The sequence below is a fragment of the Nannospalax galili genome, unplaced genomic scaffold (genome assembly GCF_000622305.1).
Source record: "Nannospalax galili isolate Female #2095 unplaced genomic scaffold, S.galili_v1.0 scaffold383, whole genome shotgun sequence".
Classification (NCBI taxonomy): Eukaryota; Metazoa; Chordata; class Mammalia; order Rodentia; family Spalacidae; genus Nannospalax; species Nannospalax galili.
Genome location: NW_008351346.1, coordinates 142,115 through 156,098, shown reverse-complemented (window position 1 = coordinate 156,098; position 13,984 = coordinate 142,115). Strand labels below are relative to the sequence as shown.

Here is a 13,984-nt window from a genome sequence, read left to right as displayed (position 1 = left end):
GATTTAGCAAAGGAAGGGGAAGATTTTGAGCGATTAGGGCAGAGGTCTCTCTCCTAGACATCTATCTCTAGGCCTTTCAGTCCCCCCAACTTCTCCCTGATCTACCTTCCTCAACCAGGCAGGTGGTCAAAAATAAGTAGATAGTCACTCCAGAAGCTGAAGCCCATCCCTTGAAAACTTTTTGAGACCAGGTGTGGTGGCTTATGTCAGTCATCCCAACACTTACGAGGTTGAGGCCAGAGGATGACCATAAATTTGAGATTAATTTAGGCTTCACAGTGAGTTCTGGGCCAGCCTGGGTTACAGAGTAAGATCCTGTTTTTGTTTTGGCTTGTTCTTTGCAAAAAAAAAGACTGTAGGAGACCTCAAGCAGACCACGAAATCTGTTTATCAGCCTCTGCACCCATTGCTGCGCTGGTTCTGTAAGTGGAAGCGGCAGAAGTGTGGCAGGAAGCAAGCACAAGCAACATTCAGTTCTGCTTTTCCTTCCCAGTCTTGACATAGGAGGATAAAAGGCACAGTATGAGTCATTTTCTAAAGGCATCCCATACCCTGCTGATTCTGACAACATGCCTCTGCAGATCATTAATGTGTTTCCAAGCAGATCATTTTGTAGGAAGCATTCATTTACCTTTATTATTAAGATACGTGTGTTTCACTGGAAGCATCAGCTCTGAGGCCTATAAAGCACATGATAGGAACAGCAGATGGAAGGAGTATTCTGTCCATGGACCATGAGCAGGCAGGCTCGCCATATCAAATAGTGATGGAATCACAGGAAATACAATTGAAAACACACTCAAAATGTGTTACATAAAATAATTTACTTCTCATTCGGAAGGACCTTCCAGACCTATAGTCTGTGAGTACAGGTAGAATCTGAAAGTCATGATAATATTAGGGAATGACCAAAGATTTGTACATTTGGAACCAGGAGTCAACTACAAACAAGATTGTGGAATTGTATATAACATAAAAAGGGGACATTGATGAGAGACTTCGGGGGGACATTACAAGCAAGACTGCCAGAGAGACAAGGGGGTACAGTTAGAAAACCTACATCATTAATACAATGAGACTTGTGTACACACTACTCCAGTATTGTCATTTTGCAGCCCAGTGCATTGGCTTACTAGCCACAAAGGTGCTCGTGCATGTAATTTAAACTGGAGCAATGGGTGAGGTGTGTGCATGAGTGTGTGCGTGCTTTCAAAGGCAGTATTTTAGATGAATGAGAAGAAAAATACATCCTGGGCATTCTTGAGTAATTCAGGTAATACCCCATACCTCCATTTAGAAAACAAGACAATAATAAAAACATTGTACAAAACAACATCATAAATAACACAAATGAGAGATTTTCAAGTATTTCATGTACCTTGAAAAGTTCCAAACAGTAGTCCTAATATTGATATCCTGTCTTCCTCTTCCTTCCCTTCCTTCCTTCCTTCCTTCGTTCCTTCCTTCCTTCCTTCCTTCCTTCGTTCCTTCCTTCCATTCTTCCTTCCTTCCTTCTCTCCTTTAATCTCAGAGTCTAGAAGAAACGCTTTCCATGTCTGCTAGCCTTGATACTTGGGGTGGGATGAACAAGATCTTAACCTCAAAACAGAAAAGTGATGAGGGCTTTTCAGTCTGAGAACTTGCTTCTTCCTTATAAAGCAAAACTTTTCGCATACTGTTGCTTTATAAACATAATCATGTGGCTTAGAACCATTACAGGGAATCGTTCTAAGAACAACCAACCACAGTGACCTAAGGAGGCTCATCTGACAGGCAAGGTTCTCAGAGGGAAAATGAGGAGAGCACCTTGACCAAGAGAGGGAAGGAAGAGACTAATAGTAACCCTTAGGTTCTGTACCCTCACTTAGCCAGTAACCTATGGTAGGGCTAGCCTGACTGCATTTCTTCATTCAGCTCAAACACCCCATGTCTCAACTCCAGACCAACCCAGCTACTAACAAACATGGCCTGAGCACCCAGGCAAAGATGGGAAGGCCAGCAGCATAGGCTCTTTAAAAGTACCAGTAGTAAAAACTGACACACGGCAGTTCTGTGTTGGTCAGACAGAGGATTCTTTATAGTATTTGCTCTTAGCTTAGTGCTCAATATGGAGGCCATCAGTGGTTAAATTAGACATTTAGTCCCCTGGATTATTCTCTATCACAGACCCAATGATTTTACAGAACTGGTTTTCCACAAGTTAACGCTCCTTTCTTAGCCTGCATGGCAGTTCAGTTTGCCCTGTTCAAACACAGTAAAAAGAACCAGAGATCAGAACACACATTTAAGCATGCGTGCACACTTCAGTTTAAGCACCTAGGGTCTTTCCCATCTACTCTTGCAGAAATGGGTGTGCAATATATACATATACACACATATTTGTAATTTGTATACAAAGACACAATAAATATATACAGAATGTATATGTATATATTACATATATTTAATATATACACATACAAATGTACATATCAACCTCACCTAAACATTGAGAGCCTGTAGGGAGTGCTGGCTGACAATACATGTGCATATGGACGTCACATGAAGTGTACCAACCAACCAACTTGAGGTCAACTGTTGGGAGTGGAGGACTGCCAACGGTCTTTGAAAATCCAGACCTACAAGGCCATTATTTGGAGACTTGCTCACATGACACCATTAAGAAAACCTGGGAAATTTTGACTGGAATTGGGTCCCACCCTGATGAACAACACAACTAAGTCTAGTTTTACATGGAAGTGACTCACACACGGCAGGCAGCATGAACACTAGGCTACAATGTGGATAAAGCACTGGTGCTTAATACAGATCAATATTTGGCCTCAGGTTTTCCAGAGCATAAAGTCTTGGCATTTCAGCCCTCTGCCTCTGAGTATTAGGCACACTGGGGGGGTAAGGAAGGACATTCTGCAGAACTTTTGGCTCCTTTCTGCTTCTCTGCCCCACAGCTGGAAGGACTGGCCAAATCGAGATAGAATCGGGACTTGAGGAAGCGGCGGTAGGAATCCTTTTCCATTAGGTTGAAAATCTTCTTCTGAGCTTCGTCAAAGCATGTTATTGTAGGCTCTAGCATGTTCCGGCTTGTCTCCTCTCTAGTGCAAGAATCCAGGTTCACCTGAGGAGCAGAGACCAAGGGTGCATTAGACCTAGAATCCTGTTGAGGATGGGAGGCTGTATGCTTATACTCAACACGAGGTAACTGTGCACCCTCATATTCCTCCCAGGGATGAAACCAATGACATTTGGTTCCACCCTGGTATATGTGAGAAAGTATAGAAGGTTCATTCTGACTCAAAGTAGGAAGAGCAGTATTTTCATTTCTTTCTTCCACATGGGGGAAATTTATTTAAAAATATTAAGGAGGGTCATTAAAGTCACATAGATGAATGTTTTCTTAATAGTCTTACTTGAAAGTTTGTCAAGATTATAATAGCCTTCTCTACTGTTTTCTTTAACTAACAGATCTGACATCAAGTGCCACCCTGGGAACCTTCATTAAGACCTAGAGAGTTCTCTGTCATGGAAACTTACCTCTTTAGTTGCTTGAACTGAGATGAACTCATTATAGATCTTCTTGGCCTTGGGACTTAGCTTAGAAGGTGACTTGATTTTCTTGTACTCTTCACAGCTGATCCAGAAGTCAATATTCTCCTCACTGTATTCAGACTTCAGGAAAGCTTTGAAAGCTGCCAGCCCACCTGTGACAGGGGATGAGGAGACACAGTTATCATACAGGCTGGCAGGTTGCATATTTTAGATAAAGCTGAGATACTTAGGGGAGTAAGGTATGAGTTCAAGAAATCCCCCTTTTCCTCTCTCTTTGGGGGTCATTTTGAGTCAGATAGCCCAAATTTATGTCTGTTATCTAGAACATAACAGTTTTTAGAAGATTCCAGTTTTATTTAATGATTTCGACTCAAGAATTAACCTCTTTCAAGAAACTGCTGCTTCTGAAATATCTATGTGACCATCACCTGCCAAGGTGGGGTTGAAAGGGGGAAAGTAAGACTGATTAGGTGGGACGATCTCATTATTTGAATTCTTTCTCTTTGACATTTCCACATGGTTTCTGAATAAGCCAATCCATTGAATTTTACAAAGCTCTAGGAGAACTTTATAAACAGATTGGATATAAGACTAAAATACTTATATTCTGGCTCTGAAAGCCAGAAGGAACCTTTTTGCAGTTTCTATTAGACTGGCATAATATGAGATAACTTGTCTCGTATGGAGTAACTTCATCCTCAGCCTCTGTGTGTGTGTGTGTGTGTGTGAGAGAGAGAGAGAGAGAGAGAGAGAGAGAGAGAGAGACTTACATTCATGGTTAATTAGGTTTTCCAAAGATTCAGCCCATTTCTTGACTTCTTCTTGGCTCACCCTAGAGACATTACAGAAAAAACGAGAATAATTTGAATGCCATAACACAGAATTGAAGCGAAACATATAAGATCCTGAATAAAATGCAGATTTTTCTTCTGTCATTATGATGTGATCTATTATTGATTAAGATACCTTGTTCATTACATGTGTACATTTCAAATCTAATTTTGATTGCCATAAAGATACAGGTTCTCTAAATATGTATGTGGGTTTATATAGGGTCTTAAAGCTCAAGCTAGTCTTGAACTCACAATCCTCCCGTGTCCACCTTTCAAGTGCTGAGATTATAGTTGTGCACCCCTGCCCAAGTGATGGAGGCCATTTCGATTCAAATTTGACTCAAGTAAAGCCATATCTTCCTACTCTTCTCATAGGACATCTCTATCTCCTGAGAGTTGCACACTCACTAGATCTTTACTATAGCCATTTCTCTTACCTCTGGCAAGTAACTACTTTGTCCTTCTTGTTGTGGGAAGAATTATGTTCACAGGAATCAGACTTCTGCAGCAGGAAGCCCAGCCGGTGTTTCATATCTTTGGCACTGCAAGGAAGAAGACATTGAGAATTAACATAAAAACTACGGTTCACTAAAAAAGAACCTCATGAGAGTTTAGAAGTCCATGACTGGTGTGTAGGTCAGAGGCAGCTTCTTTATAGGAAGTTTTAATTGCATGAACTTCCAGGAAAAGATGATTCCTATTTCTACCTATGACTTATCACAAAACCATGAGGCCAAAGGTATAACACTGGTTTTGTAACTGGCACTCTTATCTTTCATGCTACCTCCAAAACCTAGTCTGTTCACTCACCATATTAATTAATAAGGCACCTTTGGTATCTTCAGTGGACGCATACTAGCACATGATGGGTCTCTGAGAAATGTCTACAGTAACTTCAAAATCGAGCACCCACCTCCTGGTAGGTAGATGCTGTTTTCCTCTGTTTCCTGTTGGCAGAGGAAGCTATGGAAGCCCTTCTGTGAAGTAAAAAGTGTTCGGCTTCAGCCCTGAGTGTGGTGACCAAGCAGTTCCCGAGGTGGGGCATACACCGAGAAGACACCCAGGTATGCAGTCTCAGCCAAAGGGAGTGGAAAGAGAGTGGAGGGCCCCGGTGCGCAGCCTGAAAGCTAAGCCCTGCTGCGTTTGTTTCCAGGCTATCGCCAGTTGCTGCCACTTGCTTTTCAAAAAAGCAGCCTACATTACAGGGAGATGTCCACCCTAGAAAGGGCAGCGGAGACTTTGGAACAGGTGAAGCAAAGCAGAGTCATCACTGAAGTGAGTAATTAATTAGAGCCATTTGCAACTTGTTACCATTTAATAGGCAACCAGGGTTGGACAAGGACTAACTTGAACTTTCAGCTCAGCTCCCTCACTCTTTCTAACTTTTTTTTTACTGTTATCTCTTTTCATATAAAAGTCAAGAAGCACTTTAAGAAGAGAAATGGTGTTTTAAAAGAAATAATAATAATGCGATATTCTCATCTGGAGAGAAAAAACAAGGGCACAAGGACATTTTAGGGTGGTTGATACAATGCTGGCTTATCTGCTAGTTTTCTTAGAGTGAATCTCTATATTCTTGGGCTGCCCTTTAAACAGTATTTTTCTTCCCCTCACAAGACTGTCTTCCCTTCTCTTCTTCCCTAACTGGTGACTATTCTGAGAAGATAAAATCCTCCCCAATGACAGCAACATAAAATTATGAGAGCTAGGACATTTCCAATGTGATGCTATGAATATATTGTGATTCAGTCGATATGGAAATAATTTCATCTCTCTGTGTGCTGCCTAAGCCTCAGCAGCTACTGACTAATGCAAGATCATTTCACAGAGCTGGACATATGACTGGAAAATCTTTCAACAATATAACCATAAAAATAAAAACCAATGTGATTTTGGAGGTCAGTGGAGACAGCAAAGCCAGATGGGGTCCTTGCTCGGCCACCACCTCCATGTGACCTTGAGCAGATGAGGTTCTCTGCATCCCCTGCACTGAAAGTGGGGTGCTGGATCAGATGATTACAAATTCCTCATTGAGGAAAACCATAGAAGAGATCACCCCCTGACACGGAGCTTCCCTCCTCGGGTTGGGTAACTGCTTAACTCTTTTGAGGACAGATCTCAAGTACATTCTTTCATCTGTCTCCTGGACTATTTACCAAAGCAAATCTTTGCCTGACACTCAGGTTTTACATGATTTATTTTACACATAACTTGACAGGATCTTGGAGAGTCAGTTGAGTTAATTCAGGAAATTAATAGTGAAGGTAAAAGGCATTTACTGCCTCTTCCCTTTCCACCAGACCCTCCTGCTTCATTTAAAAGAAGTAACCAGTATGTTTCTACTCCTGAGTGAGAGAGTCCATAAAAGGGAGACTCAGTAACACATGAAAGCATCTGATTTCCGGGACTGTTTCCAAATTAGAATCTAAGGTGAGTTCTCGTTGCAGGGAGACAAGAAAGGAGTTGGTATGCATGCAGATAACTTTTTACCTTTTGTTGCAAGATAAAGTCATATAATATTCACTATCTTTTTATGCTATTTTTAACTGGTTAGTGTGTACTATATACTCTCTGAAATTATATATTTATAGTTTTTTTAAGCCACAGACACATGTATAGCTCTAAAACTTTAAGGCTGATTTGTTATGACAGATACTTCAGTCACATCTCACTTTAAAAACTAGAGGTAGGGTAGAGAGATGGGGAAGTCTAGTTTTAAAAATCATATTTTATTTTCACTTTTGTTTATAAGAACACAGAGTGGGAGACATTGCAGATGAATCAGAAAGCAGGTGCTTTTTTGCAGTGTAGCCAAACTTTTTTCTGGAGTCCCCCCCCCCAAAAAAAAGATCCAATATATTATCAGAGTGCTAGCAACACTAATCACAGATAGAATGCAGATTAATATCTAATACATCATATATGACCCCAAACCTCCTATCGCTTCTTAACCCAAGCAACTTAATTAAAGGACCTGACTTAAAAGTCAGAACCCACCCCAAAACTAAAATCAAGTAAAATAACACACAGCTATCAAAATTTAAGGAGCCAGCTTTCCCAAGTCGAAGTATCTAGTCCCAGGGAAAAGCCATCGCTGCTCTCCAGAGCACGTTACTTCTAATTCCAGAGAACTCTGTGACTAAAACATGCAAGTTAACTGACAAAGTCTGTGCAAAACTTGAGCCTGGCTAGTGACTGAAAACAAGCTTACCTCCTCAGGCAGGAAGCCGGCAGACCTGCAAGTCCTTTGCACATCTTGTTTAACAGTGGGATTCGCAGGCTGGAAAGGAAGGCAGCAGGAGGAGCTGTGCTTTCTATTTTGAGCAGTTGCCTCTGCCTCGCAAAGACGCTGTCAGGCTCCTGAAGCTTCTCGCTCCCAAGCCTGTAGGGGTCTCTTTTATAGCCCAGCCACGGGCCGGGCAGCCAATCAGAAGGCAGGTTTGCAGGCTCCGCTCTGCTGTCTCACTCTGCCTCTCCAGCCCCTGAAGAGGTAACGAGGAAAGGAGTGACGCATCAGGGATGCAAAGCGACCCGGCAGAGAGAAATCTTTTGCATAATAGGCACATAGAAAACGGGGTTTTGCCCAGTGTCTCTACCAGTTTCTAAAGTTCTGATTTTGTAGGAAAAGGAAAAAAAAAAAATTCTACAGTGCTGAAAAATTGGGGTTTATTCGTGTCAGTAAAAACAAGGTCTTAGGAAAGTTCCCTACCCGAAGGAAAAATACCAATGGGAATTCTTCAGTTCCGTTGGTGCTGACCTCTCAATACACTTCGCCTTCTGGATTAAAAATATCACATTCTACATAGTCTAAGGTGGAGGTGGAGGTAGGGTTGTGATCTCTAGGCAGCGATTTGTGGAAATTGCCAGCCCGATTGCTAGCCTGATCAGAGGGATGCAGGTGGCAGGCAGCGGTATGCCAAGCAGCACAGCAAAACCAGTCAAGAGGAACTAAATCCAATAAGTCTGTATTCAACCTGGCTGTGGGATGAGTCTAAGTAAGGTTACTAAGAACGAATCTGGCCTGGCTCTGATGCCCTCCCCTGTGCATGTTTGCTACATAGGACCAAAGCAGGAGAGCCGATACAGACATCAACTCTCATTACAACTAGGTTTGTGTCCTATGTAATTCAAAGTTCTTTTAATTCAGAAAAGAAAGTAAAATAAAAAGGTAGAGAGAAAGTGCAAACAGATGAAATATATAGTTCGTCCTGCAAATTAACAGGTTCAGAAGGAATAGAATATTCACCCCCATAGATGCCTCTGAAGACCCAAACAGTTGGTATATTTTGGATGCAATATCTTGGACTGAATTCTTCAGGCTCATGTAAGTATTTCACTCCTTATAGTCATGATTCAAATACCCAGATAAGAACTACAGAGGGAGCTTTTTACACATAAGAAAGTTGTGACTGGAAGGGAGAAATTCATTTCAATATCTAACCAAAGCAGTTTTCATTTTTAAAGCAGGCAGGCTCCTGATCAGTGAGCTGGACTTTACATAGAGACATCATTGCTTCCTAGATTTTTGGCTGAGTTCAAGTGACACAGAAATATCAGATGGTTTGGACAGAGAAGGAAAGGCACCAGTAGATGGGTGTTTTGTGAAGGTTCCAGGAATACAAAAGGGAAAATGGAAACAGGCAATGCTCTTCCGTGCTCCAGCCTGTAAGACTGCATCCCTGATCCCCCACATCCTCTTTTAGTCAGAGATGCCCCATACACCCCTTTCTTGGTTAACAGAACAAAGAGACAGAAAATAAATATAAAGAGGGGAATAAGTATTTCTATGTAGGAAAATTCTCTACTCTTCTCCCATAAATACCAAAAAACATGACATTGGTGCAGGAAAGCTTTCCTTGAGTTACAAGTGACTCTGGTAGCTGTCCGTGGTAGTAGTGTGGGAGTGGTAGCAGTGCATGGTGAAATGAGAGAGACCTTCAGACCAGGGGGATGAACCGGGCAGAACTGGAATCAACAAACGATTAATTAAAATGGAGATAAGGTTACTCCACAATGAACCAGGGTTTTCTTTGCTTACTTGGGTACCTAAGAGAGTGACCACTCAAATAATTTCATTTTAGGAACTTTAGTCAAAGATCCAAAAAGATTTACTGATGCTTTACCACAGCAAGAACTTTATATCTCGGACCTAGAATAAGTGAAGGCTGACACCATTAGTTAAATATAAATCATTGCAACAAATGAATTAAATGGACTTTAAAAACAACCCAGTCTAATACCTTCATTTTACCAAAAGGTAAATAGAGTTCCAGAGAGGGAAAGTGACTGACCAAGGCCATAGCTTTTTGTGACTAGGGCAGGATGCACACCTAGGTTTCTTGACACATGGTGGTGGAGGCTTTGCACAGCACTATCCTGTCATTCAACAGTCTTATCAAATGAGATACAGTGTGTACACAGAGATATTTCTAAACTGTAAAGTGTTCAGCAAATACTTTTTATTGTCAGGTTATACATAGCAGATAACAAAGCCCAGTATTAATTTTATACACTTTATTCAAGGGGCTCTCACCCTGCCCAGCATTCTCTTGCTCCTTGAGTGCAGGATCTGCAGCAGACTCCTTACCTCACACTGCTTCTCCATGAAAAGCAGGTCCTTAACCCATGACTCTGTCCAGTCATTTCACTCACTTCTTCAACTACTCATTGCTTTCCTAACAGTTTTAATACTTTCAGAGAGTGTTTTTAAAAGCTACCCATATATTAGCTTATTTTTCACTATGGGACTTGCTGCTTGTATTGAGGAGGCAAGACTGGTACATCATGATACCCTGAGAACAGCCCAACTTTCCTCTCTGATAGGCATAAAGCATCAATTCCTATTATCTGATGATTTGTCACCCCTGCATGGTTCTTGTGTGGATGAGATCTATTTTGCATTTATTCATTTGTTTAAGACACATATCCTAAGCATCTCCTCTGTGCCCTGTGCTGTTTGAAGCAGGACCTTTAGCATGGTGCAAAAACAGGCAGGGTCTCCACCCTAGGGAGCTTTCATCTTGGTGGAAGGAATCAGAAAATTACCACATCAGGTAATTCTAAGGTTTTTGGCCCACACAGGAAGAAAATAAGCAGAGACTGACAGAGAGTAACTGGAGGGAAAAGGGTTTTGTTTTGTTTTGTTAGCTGAGATGGCTAGAAAAGCCTAGAAAATAATAGTCTAGAGGTGACTATTTTTTCAGTTAAGTTGAAGAGGAACAAAAGTGGGGTGAAAGGCCGGATGCTATGCTGGGCAATTGAGGACGAGAAGGCAGGCAGCAGCTTGGAACTGAGCTGGAAGGTGGATTAGATGCTGCAGAGACTGGGAGCTGCAGTCAAGAGGCTCAACCTTACCAAAGCAAAGCAGAGACCGTTGGTGGAGAGGCAAGGTTCTGGTCGTGCGGACTGCTGTGGGACAAAGCACTGAGGTATATGGCTGGCATGTGATGGCACGGAGACTAGTTATCAGAGTTAGCTGTTTGAATTCTGAATGAATAGTTTCTACCTTGAAAAACAGAGAATTGTTTCAGAAATTAGTATCTCTTAGATGCTGGGAACAGACGTTCTTCAAGTCCCTGGAGACTTAATGAGGAATCCTGTAAAGCTTGTGCTTTACAAGAGCTCAAATCATAATGGAGAAGAAGTATAAATAACTAGAAAGCCCCAAGTTAACTGCTGTTATTACAGGCGTAGTCAGCATCTACAGACTGCGGGAAGCGCTGGAAGGTAGAAAATAAACTCAACTTTTGGAATTTGGGACAGATTTCACAAAAGAGACTGTTGAGGAATGGCTAGAGACGTGGTTGTTGTACAAAGGAACCGAGAGCAATTTAATACAGGGAGCAATAATAATTGCAATATGATTGGTCACTAATTATACAAGGCACTATGTTAAGTACTTTACAGCAATTCTTTTTAATTCCCCACAATCCTTCCTGAGAGAAAGTCCTCAAAGGCCCTCATTTTACTGATGAGACATAGACCATGTGAGTAACTTTCCTGAGGTTGCACATCTGAGTGGTAGTGACAGGATGCCAACTCAGGCAGTCTGATTTCAAGGTCTAGAATGTTAACCTTTACAGTATCATAACCACGTAGGATGAAGGGAAATGTGCTGTTTGGAGACCAGAGAGTGCTGCTGGAGTTCTCAAGGTCAGAGCGTGGGTTCTGGTGGCCTAACGAGTGAGGCACAACCACCTGTCCTCAGGAAGACACTCAAAGAGACAAACAACAGTGAAAAGCAGAGAAAGGAGATTTATTCAATACAGCTGCTTTGGGAAAAGGAATAAAGAGGTCCAGTGCCCCCACAAACACCTTTGGGATCTTGACATGAGGTTTAGAGTTAAATAAAAGGCAAGAGGTGTGCATAACTAAGTAGTCCGGGTCAAGCTGTGGTCCTGCTGAGTTATTGTCTGGGCTCCTGACTCCCTGACAAGTTGGGTGACAAATTGTTAGAACTCTGTGAAGTCTTTTTCTAGTAGATAAGTTCTTCTTCTGACTGACACTAGGCTTCAGCCTTTTCCTTATTTAGCATGAGGCTTCTGGGGAAATTCCAACATGAGGAGGCCAATTATTTCAATAATCTGATGGCCAAAGGGAGGGACATAGGTGTTTCTTAAGAATGTCACCCCCATTCCTTCCAGGACGTTTATAAGAGGTGTCTATCATAATCGCCTCTTTGGAAGAGTAGGAGAGATGAGTCTGTGTGGGTAATCTTGTTTAGTAGCTTGTTGTAATTTGTACTCTTAAACACCACTGAGGATGGAGAGCCAAAGAGATGGAGAACAAACCCCTTGTAACACTCTGAGAATCAAATTGTTTGTTTGTTTGTTTGTTTGATCACTCTGAAGACTACTATATAAGTGATGATGGCTGTTAATTAGCCAAAGTATTTAAGCTGATCAGATTGTGATCTAGAGAAATCTTGGGAGACACAGAAAGATGGGATGTGAGCTGGAAGAAGGGGCATCAATTTTCTTTGAGGGTATGATGCTGGGTAGGTTAACGAGGCTCCAATGGATTGACTTACCCTGAAGGGCATTTGCGGACACAAATTAGACTGAATAGGTCTTAAATATGAGGTAGCGAGGGGACGTGCAGATAGCTGAGGGGGGTCTGAATGTGATCAAAATACATTATATGTCAATAAAAATGTCTTTAAAAAGATTTGATGTGAAGCCAGAGAGATGTCTCAGCAGCTAAGAGCACTGGCTGCTCTTGCAGAAGACCTGGGTTCGAGTCCCAGCACCCACATGGTGGCTAACAACCATCTATGACTCCAGTTCCAGGACAATCCAACGCCCTCTTCTGACCTCATAAGCATTGTACAATATGGGTGCACTTACATACATGCAGGCAACACACTCATACACATGAAATAAAAATAATAATAACAAAAAAGATTTTAAGTGAGAGAAACTCCACTGGAAGAACTTAGGAAGAGTGATGGCAAAATTGGTTTCCAGAGATTTTGTAAGAGTCAACTTTAAACAAAGCACCGAAAAAAGTTCCTTAAGCCTCGAACTGCTGGACATTTGGGAGGAACTGTTGACAAGAGGTGTAGAAATGTTTTCCAGTGGGGGTCAAGAAGCCGCACAGCAGGATGTGAGCTCTGTGTGGTGTCCAGGTCAAATGTGAGCTGTCCTGTCCCAGCCTTTATTCATGGAGAACAAAGGAAAGCATTTCCCAAGTATTTGTGGGATTGAACACTAGGAAACACACCGTCTTGAATCTTCTGCCTCCATCAGACTGTACAAGGGGGATTGTTTTTCCTCCTGGGCAGTAAATACAGCCTCAAGCTGTATTTGCTCTATCTCAGATTACCATTTCCTCTTAACCGTGAGAAACCTCTTTATTGTTTACTACAATAGCCTGGGCATCAGTGTGAGTGAGTTCACAGTCATTGATTTTGAAGGCTAAAAAGCAAACAGACCCTGCTGGAAAATGACATATACCAGGAAGATGAACAGGGACTTTCCCAGTATGCTTTACTTTTGGGAAACATGTCTGTCTCTGCAACTACATGCAGTAAACCAGGGACTCTGACCCTGACACTTGAAAAGAGCAGTTTATGGATGCATCACTACATTTATCTGGAGGGACTGTGACACAATTAGCTGGGAGACAAAGTCTTTCTTTACCAAGATGTAGGGGAAGATCCAAAACATCCTTATCCCAAAGATATCTTTCTTCTGAAGAACTTAATCCAAGATAGGAACAGCAATTTCATAAGAGTTCGTTTGCATTGTGTGGGTAGAAAGGGATGATATGTCATGAAAGGGCTTGAACTTTACAGGGAGGCAGACCTAAATTCTAATTCTAACGCCTCCATAGATTGGCTAATGGGACCATGGCAAATTCAGGGCAATCTTTATGATATCCAGTTTCCCTTTTGCCCTGTATTCCTACTTGCTCCCAGATAAAAGTTTTAACTTTTTAGCAAACTATTCCTACGCTTTCATAATTCATCCCTCCTTCCACTCTTTGCGAACTGAGTCTTGAAAATGTAGTGGATTTGGATTTGGTATAGTTCCTGTCAAGTGATACATGAATCTTGTTTTCTCTTCAACAGTATCAGTCACTGCTCTTGTTTTGGACTCTTAATT

At 41.7% G+C, this 13,984-nt stretch overlaps 1 protein-coding gene across 1 annotated transcript; it reads right to left on the bottom strand.

Annotated features, from left to right (window-relative positions):
* Positions 1 to 805: 805 nt before the first annotated feature.
* Positions 806 to 7,863, bottom strand: Rgs4 (regulator of G protein signaling 4). The gene is made up of 5 exons (XM_008848219.1): positions 7,591 to 7,863; positions 4,817 to 4,921; positions 4,317 to 4,378; positions 3,532 to 3,698; positions 806 to 3,115 (listed from the first exon to the last, which is right to left on the bottom strand). Exons 1-5 carry the CDS (start codon positions 7,632 to 7,634, stop codon positions 2,876 to 2,878), a joined length of 618 nt encoding a protein of 205 aa, XP_008846441.1. The 5' UTR covers positions 7,635 to 7,863; the 3' UTR covers positions 806 to 2,875.
* Between the last annotated feature and the right edge of the window lie 6,121 nt (positions 7,864 to 13,984).

Excerpts from the sequence above, each read along its gene's own strand:
- Rgs4 (XM_008848219.1), bottom strand. The coding sequence starts at position 7,634 with ATGTGCAAAGGACTTGCAGGTCTGCCGGCTTCCTGCCTGAGGAG. Across the intron at positions 3,699-4,316 it reads AAACCTAATTAACCATGAAT|GTGGGCTGGCAGCTTTCAAA; the intron begins GTAAGTCTCTCT and ends CCCCTGTCACAG. Across the intron at positions 3,116-3,531 it reads CAGTTCAAGCAACTAAAGAG|GTGAACCTGGATTCTTGCAC; the intron begins GTAAGTTTCCAT and ends TCTGCTCCTCAG.